The sequence below is a fragment of the Embiotoca jacksoni genome, unplaced genomic scaffold (genome assembly GCF_022577435.1).
Source record: "Embiotoca jacksoni isolate LCO1_2020_lvr unplaced genomic scaffold, fEmbJac1.0.p SCAF_43, whole genome shotgun sequence".
NCBI lineage: Eukaryota > Metazoa > Chordata > Actinopteri > Embiotocidae > Embiotoca > Embiotoca jacksoni.
The window spans coordinates 3,062,649-3,076,357 of NW_027185396.1; the positions used below are offsets into that span (position 1 = coordinate 3,062,649).

General features: G+C 45.2%; 2 protein-coding genes across 2 annotated transcripts in view; both read left to right on the forward strand.

The window, feature by feature from the left end:
• Positions 1–10,839, forward strand: part of tbc1d25 (TBC1 domain family, member 25) — a 42,289-nt gene extending 31,450 nt beyond the window's left edge. The window contains exons 2-7 of the mRNA XM_069169109.1: positions 1,168–1,277; positions 1,406–1,560; positions 1,664–1,791; positions 1,874–2,062; positions 2,792–3,067; positions 4,714–10,839. Coding sequence (XP_069025210.1) covers positions 1,168–1,277; positions 1,406–1,560; positions 1,664–1,791; positions 1,874–2,062; positions 2,792–3,067; positions 4,714–6,366 — 2,511 coding nt within the window. The 3' untranslated portion in view covers positions 6,367–10,839. The remainder of the gene's footprint in view (positions 1–1,167; positions 1,278–1,405; positions 1,561–1,663; positions 1,792–1,873; positions 2,063–2,791; positions 3,068–4,713) is intronic.
• Positions 10,840–12,106: 1,267 nt separating this feature from the next.
• ndufb11 (NADH:ubiquinone oxidoreductase subunit B11) overlaps positions 12,107–13,709 on the forward strand; it is a 4,407-nt gene continuing 2,804 nt past the window's right edge. The window contains exon 1 of the mRNA XM_069169107.1: positions 12,107–12,334. Within this exon, the coding sequence (XP_069025208.1) occupies positions 12,161–12,334 (174 nt within the window). The 5' untranslated portion in view covers positions 12,107–12,160. The remainder of the gene's footprint in view (positions 12,335–13,709) is intronic.

A 13,709-nucleotide genomic window follows, 5' to 3' on the forward strand; every position in this document is an offset into this window, starting at 1 on the left:
TGAAACAGTCTGAAAACTCAAACAGTCAAACATTCTAAAACAGTCTGAATACTATAAAATATTCTGAAACATTCTAAAACATTGTGAAACGTTCTAAAACATTCTAAAACGTTATGAAACATTCTAAAACAGTCTGAAACGTTCTGAAACATTCTAAAACATTCTAAAACATTCTGAAACAGTCTGAAAACTAAAACAGTCAAACATTCTAAAAAAGTCTGAAAACTAAAACATTCTGAAACATTCTGAAACAGTCTGAAACAGTCTGAAACGTTCTGAAACATTCTGAAACAGTCTGAAACATTCGGAAACATTCTAAAACATTCTAAAATAGTCTAAAACGTTCTGAAACATTCTAAAACATTCTGAAACAGTCTGCAACAGTCTGAAACTTTCTAAAACAGTCTGAAACAGTCTGAAACATTCTAAAATATTCTGAAATATTCTGAAACGTTCTGAAACATTCTGAAAGTCTGAAACAGTCTGAAACATTCTAAAACATTCTGAAACATTCTAAAACATTCTAAAACAGTCTGAAACAGTCTGCAACAGTCTGAAACATTCTAAAACATTCTGAAACAGTCTGAAACATTCTAAAACATTCTGAAACAGTCTGAAACATTCTAAAACATTCTGAAACAGTCTGCAACAGTCTGAAACTTTCTAAAACAGTCTGAAACAGTCTGAAACGTTCTGAAACATTCTGAAAGTCTGAAACAGTCTGAAACATTCTAAAATATTCTGAAACGTTCTGAAACAGTCTGAAAGTCTGAAACATTCTAAAACAATCTGAAACATTCTGAAACATTCTAAAACAATCTGAAACCGTCTGAAACATTCTGAAACATTCTAAAATATTCTGAAACGTTCTGAAACATTCTGAAAGTCTGAAACATTCTAAAACAATCTGAAACGTTCTGAAACATTCTAAAATATTCTGAAACAGTCTGAAACATTCTAAAACATTCTAAAATATTCTGAAACCGTCTGAAACATTCTAAAACAATCTGAAACCGTCTGAAACATTCTGAAGTATTCTGAAACATTGTAAAACAGTCTGAAACATTCTAAAACATTGTAAAACAGTCTGAAACATTCTGATACAGTCTGAAACGTTGTGGTCTGATTGTAAATCGGTGGTCTGAACTGTGACGTATCTCCTTCCAGAAATGTGAGGCGGTACTTCCTGTGGAGTTTCGCTCCTTCGCTGTCGATCCGCAGATAACATCGCTGGAGGTCCTGCAGCACATCCTCATCAGAGCTTTTGATCTGAACGGGTAAGACACCCTCCCACCCCCACCCCACCCCACACACACGCACACACACACACACACACACACACACGATCCCGATGAGCTTCAGCATGTCGCTCAGCGTCTTGTTGTCGTTGATGTCTTTCCAACAGGAAGCGGAACTTCAGCATCAGCTACGTGTCGCGGGATCGTAGCGGCGCCGAGGTGTTCACGTCTCTGCTGTCTGACTGGGATCTGGACGTCGCATTTGTTAGCGCAGCCAAACCATATCTGCAGCTCAAGATGGACATAAAACCTTCAGAGGACAGTAAGAACACTGTGTTTCCTCAGAGCAGTTAACAGGACATCAAAACCAAAGGGAAGATTCAAAAGCAGTAGAACCAGGTGATTGTTGAGCCTTGTGTTTCCAGGCCCGGTCATGGAGGACTGGGACATCATCAGCCCCAAAGACGTGATCGGCTCTGAGCAGCTGATCTCAGACAGGACGAGGTCTCTGGCATCTGCAGCTCTTCCCTTTACCCAGTCGCTGCTGTCCCAGGTGAGCTCACCTCCCTCTGTTTCACCTCTCAGCCCGTCTGTGGTGCCGTCGGTGCTCATGTGTCCGTTTCACCTCCTTCCAGGTGGGCCGGACGCTGTCCAAAGTCCAGCAGGCCTTCAGCTGGTCCTACGGGGAGGAGATCAAGCCTTTCAAGCCCCCCCTAAGCGACGCTGAGTTTCACAGTTACCTGAACGGGCAGGGCCAGCTGACCCGGCCCGAGGAGCTCCGGCTGCGGATCTACCATGGTGGTGTGGAGCCGTCGCTGCGCAAGGTTCAGTACCGCTCCTATTAACATTACACTATCAAAAGGTTCTGAGGCTGGTCCTGTTGCACGTGAACGAGGTGCTGTAGCAGGACATGCACGGAGCAGCAGGAAGATACAACCTCAGTCGGGAAGTTACGGAGCTTCACTGTCTGAGACCGAAGAAGGCATCAGGTCAGAAGACCAGGTGGGTTTCCTTTGTGTCACCGTGAATTCGTCCCCCAGAGTCAGACTGTCAACACCGAGGTCCACCGGGACCTTCTGAGGGGAACATACACTGTGAACCACCTGAACTGTGGCGCCATGGCAACAGGCTGCTCCAAAATGACAAAACAGCGTGTTGAAGATTTTCTGTTCGACAAAATCTGCTGTTTCTCTGCTCCAGTTTCAGGTCCACGGTGACATCACACATGTTCATGTACCGGTTGTCAAAGTAACGTGTTGAACTCTGATGGAGCTCGGAACACTTCCTCGTGCAAAGGTTCCTGCTGCTCTGTGCACGGTGCTGCCGCCTGTTCACGCCGTACAGGAACAGTCTTCATGTACCAGACTCATGTTCTGCAATCCAACGAACACAAGTGGATGTTGGTCAAATGTAGTAAACTGTGATGCTGATGCAGCTGCTCAGTTGTAGTTCATATTGAATCTTAACTCTGACTTTTGATGTATTATTTGAGCAAAAGAAAAGAAACCAAGAGGTTCCATGTTGTATTTTCTGACTGTCCATCAACGTGTCAGGTGGTGTGGCGATACCTTCTCAACGTCTACCCCGACGGACTGAGCGGACAGGAGCGAATGGACTACATGAAGAGGAAGACAAGGGAGTACGACCAGCTGAAGAGCGAGTGGACGGCCCGTGTCAGCCACGAGGACCTGGAGTTCATCCGGGGGAACGTCCTCAAAGACGTCCTGAGGACGGACCGGGCACACCAGTACTACGCCGGCTCGGAGGACAGTCCACATCTGACCGCCCTCACAGACCTGCTCACCACGTTTGCCATCACACATCCACAGGTGGGTTCAAAGGTCGGCTCCATAGACTCCCATTCAACTTGTCTCATCAAATCCAAAGTGAATAAAATGTGTCCATCAGTTATCTCGGTGTTGTTAGCTAAAGTCACTCCTTCTTATTAGTTTTCTGGAGGTCCATCTGAAAATAATCCCTCATTCATTAGAAAAGAAGATTCAAGAAGACCTGTTTTTGGGGGCGTGTCTGTTTGATTGACAGGTCTGTGGTGCAGTCAGGTTACAGCTATCGGTGGGCGGGACGTAGTATCGTCAGGTTTCCAATCAGATCGGTCAGATCCACCTCTGGCTCCTCCCCCAGCTCGTCCAAATATGGTCACTTCCTGCTCTAAACCGCTCCGAACTAGCAAAGACGGTAATCTGAACTGGAGGATTCATAATGTTCACAAACCAACGATGACATCACTGATGGATGATGACATCACTGATGGATGATGACATTACTGATGGATGATGTTTGGTTGAGACTTACTGAACATATCCAGTGTTCGCTGATGATAAACATTTTTAAATGTATAATTTGTAGAATGGACCTTCTTCCCCCATCACAGTAACCAATTGTAGTTTCTGCTGCGTCGCAAACAAGACCTGCTAATTGTTAATTTATGAGACTTCTGATGGTTCCAACAATTCACTCCTCTGCATTGGCACCACTTTACTCCATGTTTACAAGCCACAGAGAACATTATCTGACAGCGGTCTGACTTTAAAAACCCATCTCTGAACCATAATTAGTGCAGGTTCAACCTTCGACACTTAAATCTGTTGTACTTAAATTAAAATCTCGGCAGTTTTCTGTGGAACGTTATATTGATATCAATAGCCTCTAGTTTAAACCTGAAAATGGCAGCAGAAGATATAAATGGAATTATGGAATAGCTGCTCGCCTTGATGGTACAGAGAGCTCCATCCATCCAGTTGAGATATATATCTATATATATATATATATATATATATATATATATATAGATATATACTCATTCATCAGAGTTTGTTTATTATTAGTGAAGGTAAATTCGCTCTCAATGATTTGATTATTAATCGGGTGTTTTCCGTGTTCTTCTCCATGTTGTTTGATGACAGCTAGCTGACAGCTGTTACATGTATGACCACAACATACAACTAGCCGCCAGTAAAAATAGGGGAAATAAAAGAGAAGTGAAATATGCTGATTAATATAATTGAAAATCATGTGAAGATTGATGACAGTCATCAGATCCTCTGCTGCAGGATGAGTGGTGCAGCAGAGAACAAGATGGAAACAAAGCTTTAATTAAATGGTTTTCTCTGAATGAAATATCCAGCAGCAGTAATAATGTGTATATTATTTTCTGGTTGACAGAAGATGTTTGTGTATCAGTTGGCCTGTAATCACACCTGAGTAACAGTAAGGTTCTTCGGTCCACCTGGTCAGGACTGGTTCTGTGTGCACATCTTCTCAAACCCAAGCAGAAGATCATCAGTTGATCATTTAGATTCTCTCTCCTCATAAAAAAAAGAGCTTCCAGATGATAAATGAGGCTCCTGGAACTAAAATACATTCTTTCTTTCTGTTTTCCTGAAATGGTCCATCTGATTTTGTTCCTAAAAGCCCGTCTTTGACCCGATGACCTCTCTAACTCTTGTTTTCCCAGATCTCGTACTGTCAGGGCATGAGTGACATCGCCTCCCCGATACTGGCCGTGATGGACAACGAGGCTCACGCCTTCATCTGCTTCTGTGGCATCATGAAGCGCTTGGAGGGGAACTTCCGTCCGGACGGGCAGCTCATGTCCATCAAGTTCCAGCACCTGAAGCTGCTGCTGCAGTACTCGGACCCCGAGTTCTACTCCTACCTGGTGTCGCGTGGCGCCGACGACCTCTTTTTCTGCTACCGCTGGCTGCTGCTGGAGCTGAAGCGGGAGTTCGTGTTCGACGACGCTCTGCGGATGCTGGAGGTCACCTGGAGCTCGCTGCCGCCGGATCCTCCCGAGACCGAGGTAGAGCTGCTGGGCCCGGCGCCGGAGGCGGACGACGCCGCGTCCTGCAGGGACGCCGCCATGGAGAACGGCCTCGGAGACGACAAGGAGCAGAAGAAGAAGCAGCGCCGGCGGCACATGCTGAGGCCGTCGAGAGAGGAAGCGGACGTGAGAAGTGTCGTCGGCAGAAACGGAAGCGAGGCTGAATGTGACGTTCCTCCGGAGAAGAAGGACTTCCAGTGTCCTTCCTTCGAGAGGCAGACCAGTTTTGGGGAGTTTAAGTATTACACGGCCCGGAATGAAGACAGTTTCGAGGCCGAGGACCCCGAGCGCCCTCGGGGTTCGGCGTCTTCGGACCCAGCACCGAGCGTCCCGCGCCGTCAGTCCACGGTGGACAGCGAGGACGACCCGGGAGAGAGGACGCCGCTCATTAAAAACTGGGACACCGGCTTCTGTCCGATGTCGTCGCCGCCTCTCTTCCCCACCGGCCTCCCCATCTGGAAAACCGGCCCCTCCGTCTCTCCCACGTCTTCGGTTTCACCCTCCAGCTGGCCGGGTGCGTCTCCCGACTCGCCTCCCAAGTCCACGTCTCCGGCCAGGACCGACGGGAGCGACACCTTTCCCAGAACTGTCCAGAAAGTGTTGGCGTCTTCTGCCCAGGTGCTCCGGAGTTCAGGCGTCAACTCGCCCACGACTCCCACGGTGAAGACGTCCGTCGCCTCCCCGTCTCACGCTCAGAGCAGATCGCTGCTGTCCTCGCCCATCCTGTCCTTCGGTAGAGGCCTGTCTCTGTCCGGCAGCAGGTCGTCCTCCAACCCGCTGCCCTCGCCCGGCGCCAGACTCCCCGGCACCGCCGCCAACACGCCCGGCTCGCTCAAAGCCGAGACCACCAGCATCAAACTGTGCTCGCTGCCGCCGCCTCAGGAGTTCGGCAAGGGCAACCCCTTCATGCTGTTCCTGTGCCTGTCCATCCTGCTGGAGCATCGAGACCACATCATCAAGAACAGCCTGGACTACAACGAGCTGGCCATGCACTTCGACCGCCTGGTGCGACGCCACAACCTGAGCCGCGTGCTGCAGCGGGCCAAGGCCTTATTCGCGGACTACTTGCAGAGCGAAGTGTGGGACTCGGAGGAAGGAGACGAGGTGAGCTCGGACTCCCCGACGCCGGCCGCGGCCGCCCAGCTCTCCCCTTCGCCCAGCATCTCGGCGCGGCCCATTTTCAGCCCTCTGGCATCGCCCACGTCCTCGTCTCCCAACTCTACGTACAACCTGGCGACCACCGTCGCCTCCCCGACGGCTCCGCTCGCCCTGTCGCCCTCCTCCTGATCCGCTCCTGCATCTCACCTCCTCAGAGAACTCCTCAGTCCCTCTTTGAACCGGGCTGCTCATAATCTTCATCCCGTATGCCTGAATACATACAAATATATTCCTTACGTCTGTAGTCGCCATGATATTTTATTTTTTCTATCGTCCGTCTCTATGTGGGGACGAAGGCGCCGCGTTTCTAACTGGATCCTGCTGATGCATGAAACACCAAACCTTCAGTTTTACTAGAAGCCACTAAAGGTTTCGCCACCCGGTGCATTTAGCCTGCGTTGCCCTTTTTTTATTATCTTTGTTTACAAGCTCATGTTGTGTCCAATAAACCAGAGAAGTGTCTTAACTGAAGCCACCGGAGTCACGTTGGTCCCGAACATGTGGGACGTTCGGATTTAGAGGATAGAAACAGAAAGCGGACGCACGTCTTAACGCTGCGTCTTTCTTTTCAACTCATCCAAAGTGCTTTTGCTTGTGGACGTGGTGGTTCCACTTCGTGTGGATTTCCACTCAATACCGTGTATGTTTTATGTTAATTAATGTGTCTTTTCTTTTTTTGTCGTCGTTGCCATGACTTTGATAGTTTTGAACTTTTCTGGTATTTTGCAGAACAAACTTTCCAAAGGTTTAGTATTCCTTCTGTACACTAGTGGTCAAATGATTTACATGTTATCCCAGGTGCATTGTGGGTAAGGTGTGTGTGTGTGTGTGGGAGGGAGGGAGGGAGGGGGGGGGCAGTGATGGAGGTTTTATGATGTTTATACTCACAGCATCAGAGATTTTGGGGTTTGTGCAATGAGCCGCTGTCAGTTGTCTCACGGGAGGATTGAACATGAGCTGAATATTTCTTTCTTATTGTTGTTTTTGATTTTGACCTTTGAAACCTGCAGTCGGAGGAACTGAAGAGTTCAGCTTCAAATCAAAGGTCTCTGCAGGTAAAGCAGGACAAAGCTGCTCGTCAGTGCTATATTGATGTCACACAACATTGTGACATCTCATCCAACCATGTGACACTATGAGGACGCGTGTCTGCAGTCATTAGTGTAGGGGTGTCAAACATACGGCCCGCGGGCCGCATCCGGCCCGCCAGGGGGTCCAGCTCGGCCCGCCGGATGACTCTGCTAAGTGGGAAAATTACAGAAAGACATAAATTGCATTTCTATGAGAATATGGAGGTTTATGAGTACAAACGTTTTTTGTTTTTTTTAATCGATCCAGTAATTGCTTCAAAAACAGCGTAAATGTGACGTCTGCTCCGGAGACAGCAGCTCGCTGTGAGGGAATCTGTAGAGGAGAGCCGGGGCAGAGAAACAGTGGACTGATTCTGAGTTTTTGGTCTTTATGTTTCTAGTTTATTGTAGAAAGACCTTAAAATGGAGTTTATCATCCAAAAACCTTCACCAATGATTTAAACAGAGAAATATTGTTGTTATGTATGCGTTATTATGCTGTGATTTTACTGGTCTGGCCCACTTGAGATCAAAGTGGGCAGCATGTGGCCCCTTAACTAAAATGAGTTTGACACCCCTGCATTAGAGGTACGACTCATTCACACGACATCAGAACATAATGTCATTCTGCAGCGTCGGCATTTAGAAGGTTTTCCTTTTTTTGTGCACTTTTGGTTGTTGCTTTTTCCCAAAGACCATTTTTGCTGTTGTTTTCTGAAAGATTTCTTTATAACTGTTTTATGGAGTTTCTGATGAGAAGGTACAACCCTGTTTCCAAAAGAGTAGTGACGCTGTGTAAAATGGAAATAAAAACAGAATGTGATGATTTGCAAATCATGTAAATTAATATTTAATTGAAAATAGACCAAAAACAACATATCAAATGTTAAAACGGAAAAATCTTTCATGTTTTATAAAAAAAAGATCTGCTCATTTTGAATTTGATGGCAGCAACACGTCTCAAATAAGTTGTGACAAAAGACTGGAAAAGTTGTGTAAAGACAAAAACAAACTAATGAGGTTACCGTGACAACAGATCAGTAACATGATTGGGTATAAAAGATGATTTCAGAGAGGCAGAGTCTCTCAGCAGTGAAGATGGGGAGAGGTTCACCACTCTGAAAGACTGTGTTGGAAAATAGTTCAACAATCTAAGAATAATGTTCCTCAACGTAAAACTACAAAGAATTAGTGGATTTCATCGTCTACGGTTCATAATATCATTAAAAGATTCAGAGAATCTGGAGAAATCTCTGAACACAAGGGACAAGGCTGGAAACCAATATTGGATGGTGGTGATCTTCGGGCCCTCAGGCAGCACTGCATTAAAAACACACTATTCTGGAGTGGAGAGGGACCATCCAGCTTGTTATCAGCTCAGTTCTAAAGCCAGCATCTGTGATGGTACAGGATGCATTAGTGCACATGGCATGGGTAGTTTGAACATCTGGAAGGAAGCATTAATGCTGAATGATATATTATCAATTAAATATGAGTCTATGTGATTTGCAAATCATCGCATTCTGGTTTTATTCATATTTTATACAACGTCCCAACTTCTTTGGAAACAGGGTTGTAGTTTGTATAATAGTGTCCTCACCGCGGAGTCTTCGTGGTCGGACAGCACATTTTAAAATGATGATGGAATATGAAATGAGGCCACATGACAGAACATTTTCGCCGATGTGCGACCTTTTGGCAGAGAAGTGCCTCATATGTTTGAATCAGTCGCCTTGATTTATTTATATTGTTATGTTTGTGTTGTTAACATCTGTCTGCATTGTGACATCCTTCAGGTTCAGTCATATTTAATCCGAATAATGAACTAAAGTGCGGGAGGTCCTAATGTCAGACTCTGACTCATCTTCAGTGGATTTTAGGAGGTGCAGCATCATCAAGCCAACTTCCACTGAGTCTGTAATTGTACATCGATCTCATCTTTCTCTCTTTGATTGAAAAAATTCAAACTACTCAGTTGAAATTCTGCTAAAAGTGAAATGTTACATTACACTGAGTGGAAAGGAAAATCTGTCAAAATTATGACAGCAAATTAAAAACTGATAAAATTCTAAATTACAATAAAGTAAATATTATCAGACTAAATTCGAGACAGTTTCCATTCCTGAAATGAAAATAATGTAATGCATTATAAAAATAAACCAATCAAAAAGGAGGTAAAGATGTTCCGAGTCCCTCAGACAACATCTTCTAAAATGATTTTATTGCAAACAAATGAATTTAGATGTAAGGCTCCAAAATGGATCAAAGAGTTGTAATTAACAGTTTAATGAAAGAAGTCTACACATTGATGCTCATGTTTCACGGACCCCAAAATATCAGCTTTTATTTGTGAGTTTGTGTCCAACTCGTGAAAATGCTGAACTGCCTGGGCCCTACCTGGTGTGCATGAAGCGCCGCGCGTCACAGAGAGAACGGGAAATCTAAGACGTGCGCTTCAAACGAGGTTTAACTAATCCAGACTCAGAGGAGCTTCGTGTTTCTTCATCGGGTTTCATTTGCTCTGTTTCATGTTCCTAAATGTTTCCAGTCTGTTCAACACAATCAGACACAAGTGATGTCATCAACATTCTGTCGTCACCAGAGAAACGTTTGTATCCATTCTTAGGAACTTGTTGCTATGACAACACTTCCTGCTGGATTGTACATTCCCATCCTATTCAGATGATGTGTGGATGTTGGCACCAACAGACTTTAAAACTACAAACATCATCAGCTGAAAGTGCTCATTAAATGTTTGAAATGAAGGGGTGGAGCTACGAGCAGGATGTGTGACATCACAAATTGTTTTTAACTTTTTTTTTGGTTTAAAAACTATATCAGACCTGCATCATTATTCCAAACAGAGTACTTTTATGTCTTAATATATGTGTGGAGGGAATTTTTAAGCATTTAAAATCCTCACTAAAGTCTGTGTATGAAGAACAGGACTCTGATGTAGTAGAAGTACAAGTGAATCCTTAAACTCCCCGCGGCTCGTTATCGATGTTGTGGACCTGTAGGGGAACATTTCACCAGAACAAAGCTGGAAGTGAATCTAAAGATGGTCACATTATTGAATTTGTTTGTTTTTCTCAGCATTGTTTACCTGTCAGACATTTCTCAGTTCTCAGTGGCCAACTTTCTGTTCTGGACTCTCTGTGGTTTGTAAAGACTGAACAGGAAGTGGGAAAAGCTCCGCTTCCCAAAAGGAAATCCATTTTCTGGGAGTGCATCTGTTTTCATGCAGGAACTGTGACGTCGTTCTGCCTGCGTGTGTTTGTGGTCGTGACTTTCTGTTTTTCCTCCTTTTGTACATCAGTATTTAACAGCATCATGAAACCCACCTGAAGGAACTGGACCGGCCGGACGACGAGCGAGCAATATGTGAATTTGTAAAAACAACAACAACAAAAAGATTTGTTTATCTCGTTAAATTATATATGTGCACAAAAGTTAAGCTTTTTAATCATACAACACAACAACAATGTTACTGATTGTATATTGGACACAAATAAATAACGATCAATGCAAATGACTGTTTGTGTTTCTGAACTGATTGAAAGGTCGACAGACGCTTAAAAGTTGGAGAATTAACCTTTTTATAATCATATAGTGTTTATTGACTGAGAAAAAAAATGTATGTTTAAAAATAAATCATCATCATTGCTGGCTTATCCAGGTGTCCCACGTCCCGCATAGTGAGACAACGTCCCACATTTCAATTGGTTCTTCATTTAAAAACTGCATTTTGTGTTTACTTGTGTTATCTTTGACTAATATTTAAATTTGTTTGATGATCTGAAACATTTAAGTGACAAACATGCAAAAAAATAAGAAATCAGGAAGGGAAACACTTTTTCACACCACTGTATGTTTCTAAAAATCTGTCTGTCGTCCAAAAGACAACAGAGAAGGCTGCTATCAGGACATCATGAGGCTGATGATGTCATACGTGGATCAGTTTAACCGAGCTGTGTATTTCTGCAGAATATAGTTGAAACTACCACAAAGAAAAGGAAATGCAGCTACAACACAGATTTGGAAAATATAAAATAAGCAGGGCGATTCTCAGAGACCCAACTATAACTTTATTTTGCCACATTCTCTTAAAAGTTTTCAGCAGGAGTTTTTTGTTGTTGCCAGAATGTTCTTATTAAAGGTGGAATAACCAGTAAAACACTGAGTCTGAGGCTTCAACCATGACGCCATCGTTACCACTTGCAGCTACAGTTATATAAGTTACGTAAACTCATGCAGTGCCCGCTCAAAATCACTTTTTTCTCAGTATGATTCCTGACTTGTGGTTGTTGTGTTTGATGCAGACGCTGTAATACAAGTTTAATGTCACTTAGCTCTGAAAATATAATTTTATATTTGAAATAACCAGTGGTGGAACCTAACAAAGTGTATTTATATGTACACGGTTCTCACAGGACATCACAGACATAAAAAATATGATGATCTTAGTATTTTTGATAACTTCCAAGTCATTAAAATGATCATAACCTTAAATATCTACAGCCTTAAAATGTAACATACACAACAATTCATCATTTTATAGCCTGTTTCATTTAGAACTGGATCAGAATGTGGATCTACGGGGAGCCACTGCAGTGTAACGTGGGTTTAACCCGGGTATGGACGGTTCTGTGGTCCAAAAGAGGCCCTGCAGTCTGAAAGGATACACGAGAACACAGGCCACTGAGCTGTTAACGTGTCCTCAGGGTGCAGTACCGTCGGTCGCCTCCCGGTGGCAGCAACGTGCCGGTTAACTTCTAGGAAACGAAGAAGAAACGGGAGTAAACCCTCCTGTTTCCGCTTCCGGGATAGTATCCTTCACAAATACAGGCGGAATGTTGACCCGACTGTCGCGGTTCGGGCCCGCTTTGCCCCGGTTACTCCGTAACCCACCGGCCCGGTTCGTCTCCCAGTCCAAACCGACCGGTGCCGCCGGTTCGGCCGCCGTGACGGAGCTGCACCCTGCGGCGGGGCTGTCCGGACACGGCGAGGTCAGCCCGTTTGTCAAGGTGAGTTCTGCTTCCCCGGTACTCCGTTAGAACCGGGTCACCACACGGTACCGGAAGGCTGTCTCACTGTTCATAAAACGTCTCAGACACTTCAGGGAAGCTTTCTCTACTTTAGGAAACATTTAATGTATTTATAAAAAATAAAGAAGGGACATTTCACTGCTGTTTTTCACCTCCGGACCACATCAGAACCGGTCCAGGTCCAGAACTACCGTCCAGGTCCAGAACTACATATATATATATATGTGTATATTTGGAGTCCAGTGAACTCATCGTCATGTTCCAGAAACCAGTTTGAGATGATTTGATCTTTGTGACGTGGTGCGTTGTCCTGCTGGAAGCAGCCATCAGGAGACGGTCCACTGAGGACATAAAGGGACGGACACGGTCAGCACCAATACTCAGGTAGGCTGTGGTGTTTACATGATGCCCAGCTGGTATGAAGGACACAAAGTGGGACAAGAAAATATCAAACCACCACCACCATCACCATCACAACACCATCACACCACCACCACCATCACACCACCATCACCATCACAACACCATCACAACCACACCATCACACCACCACCACCACCATCACAACACCATCACAACACCATCACACCACCACCATCACAACACCATCACAACACCATCACACCACACCATCACAACACCATCACAACACCATCACACCACACCACACCACCACCATCACCATCACAACACCATCACACCACACCACACCACCACCATCACAACACCATCACACCACACCACACCACCACCATCACCATCACAACACCATCACAACACCATCACACCACCACCATCACCATCACACCACCATCACACCACCACCATCATCACCACACCACACCATCACACCACACCACCACCACACCATCACACCACCACCACACCACACCACCACCATCATCACCACACCACACCATCACACCACACCACCACCACACCATCACACCACCATCACACCACCACCATCATCACCACACCACACCACCACCACCACCACCACCATCACACCACCATCACAACCACACCACCACCACTGGAGTCCGTCTGCTTCAAGCTTCCAGGTGTTGTTCAGATCTTCTCGGTTGGAACGAGTGCTTATTGGAGTTACTGTTTCCTTTCTATCATCTCCAACCAGTCTGGCTGACCTCCTCTGACCTCTGACCTCTGGCATCAACGAGGCATCAGAGAACTGCAGCTCCCTGGATATGTTCTCTTTGTCGGACCGTTCTGTGTAAAGCTAGAGATGGTTGTTCATCAGTAGATCATCAGTTAGTGAATACTCAGACCAGCCCGTCTGGCTCCAACAACCTTCAAATCACTGAAATCACCTTTCTTCCTGTTCTGATGCTCC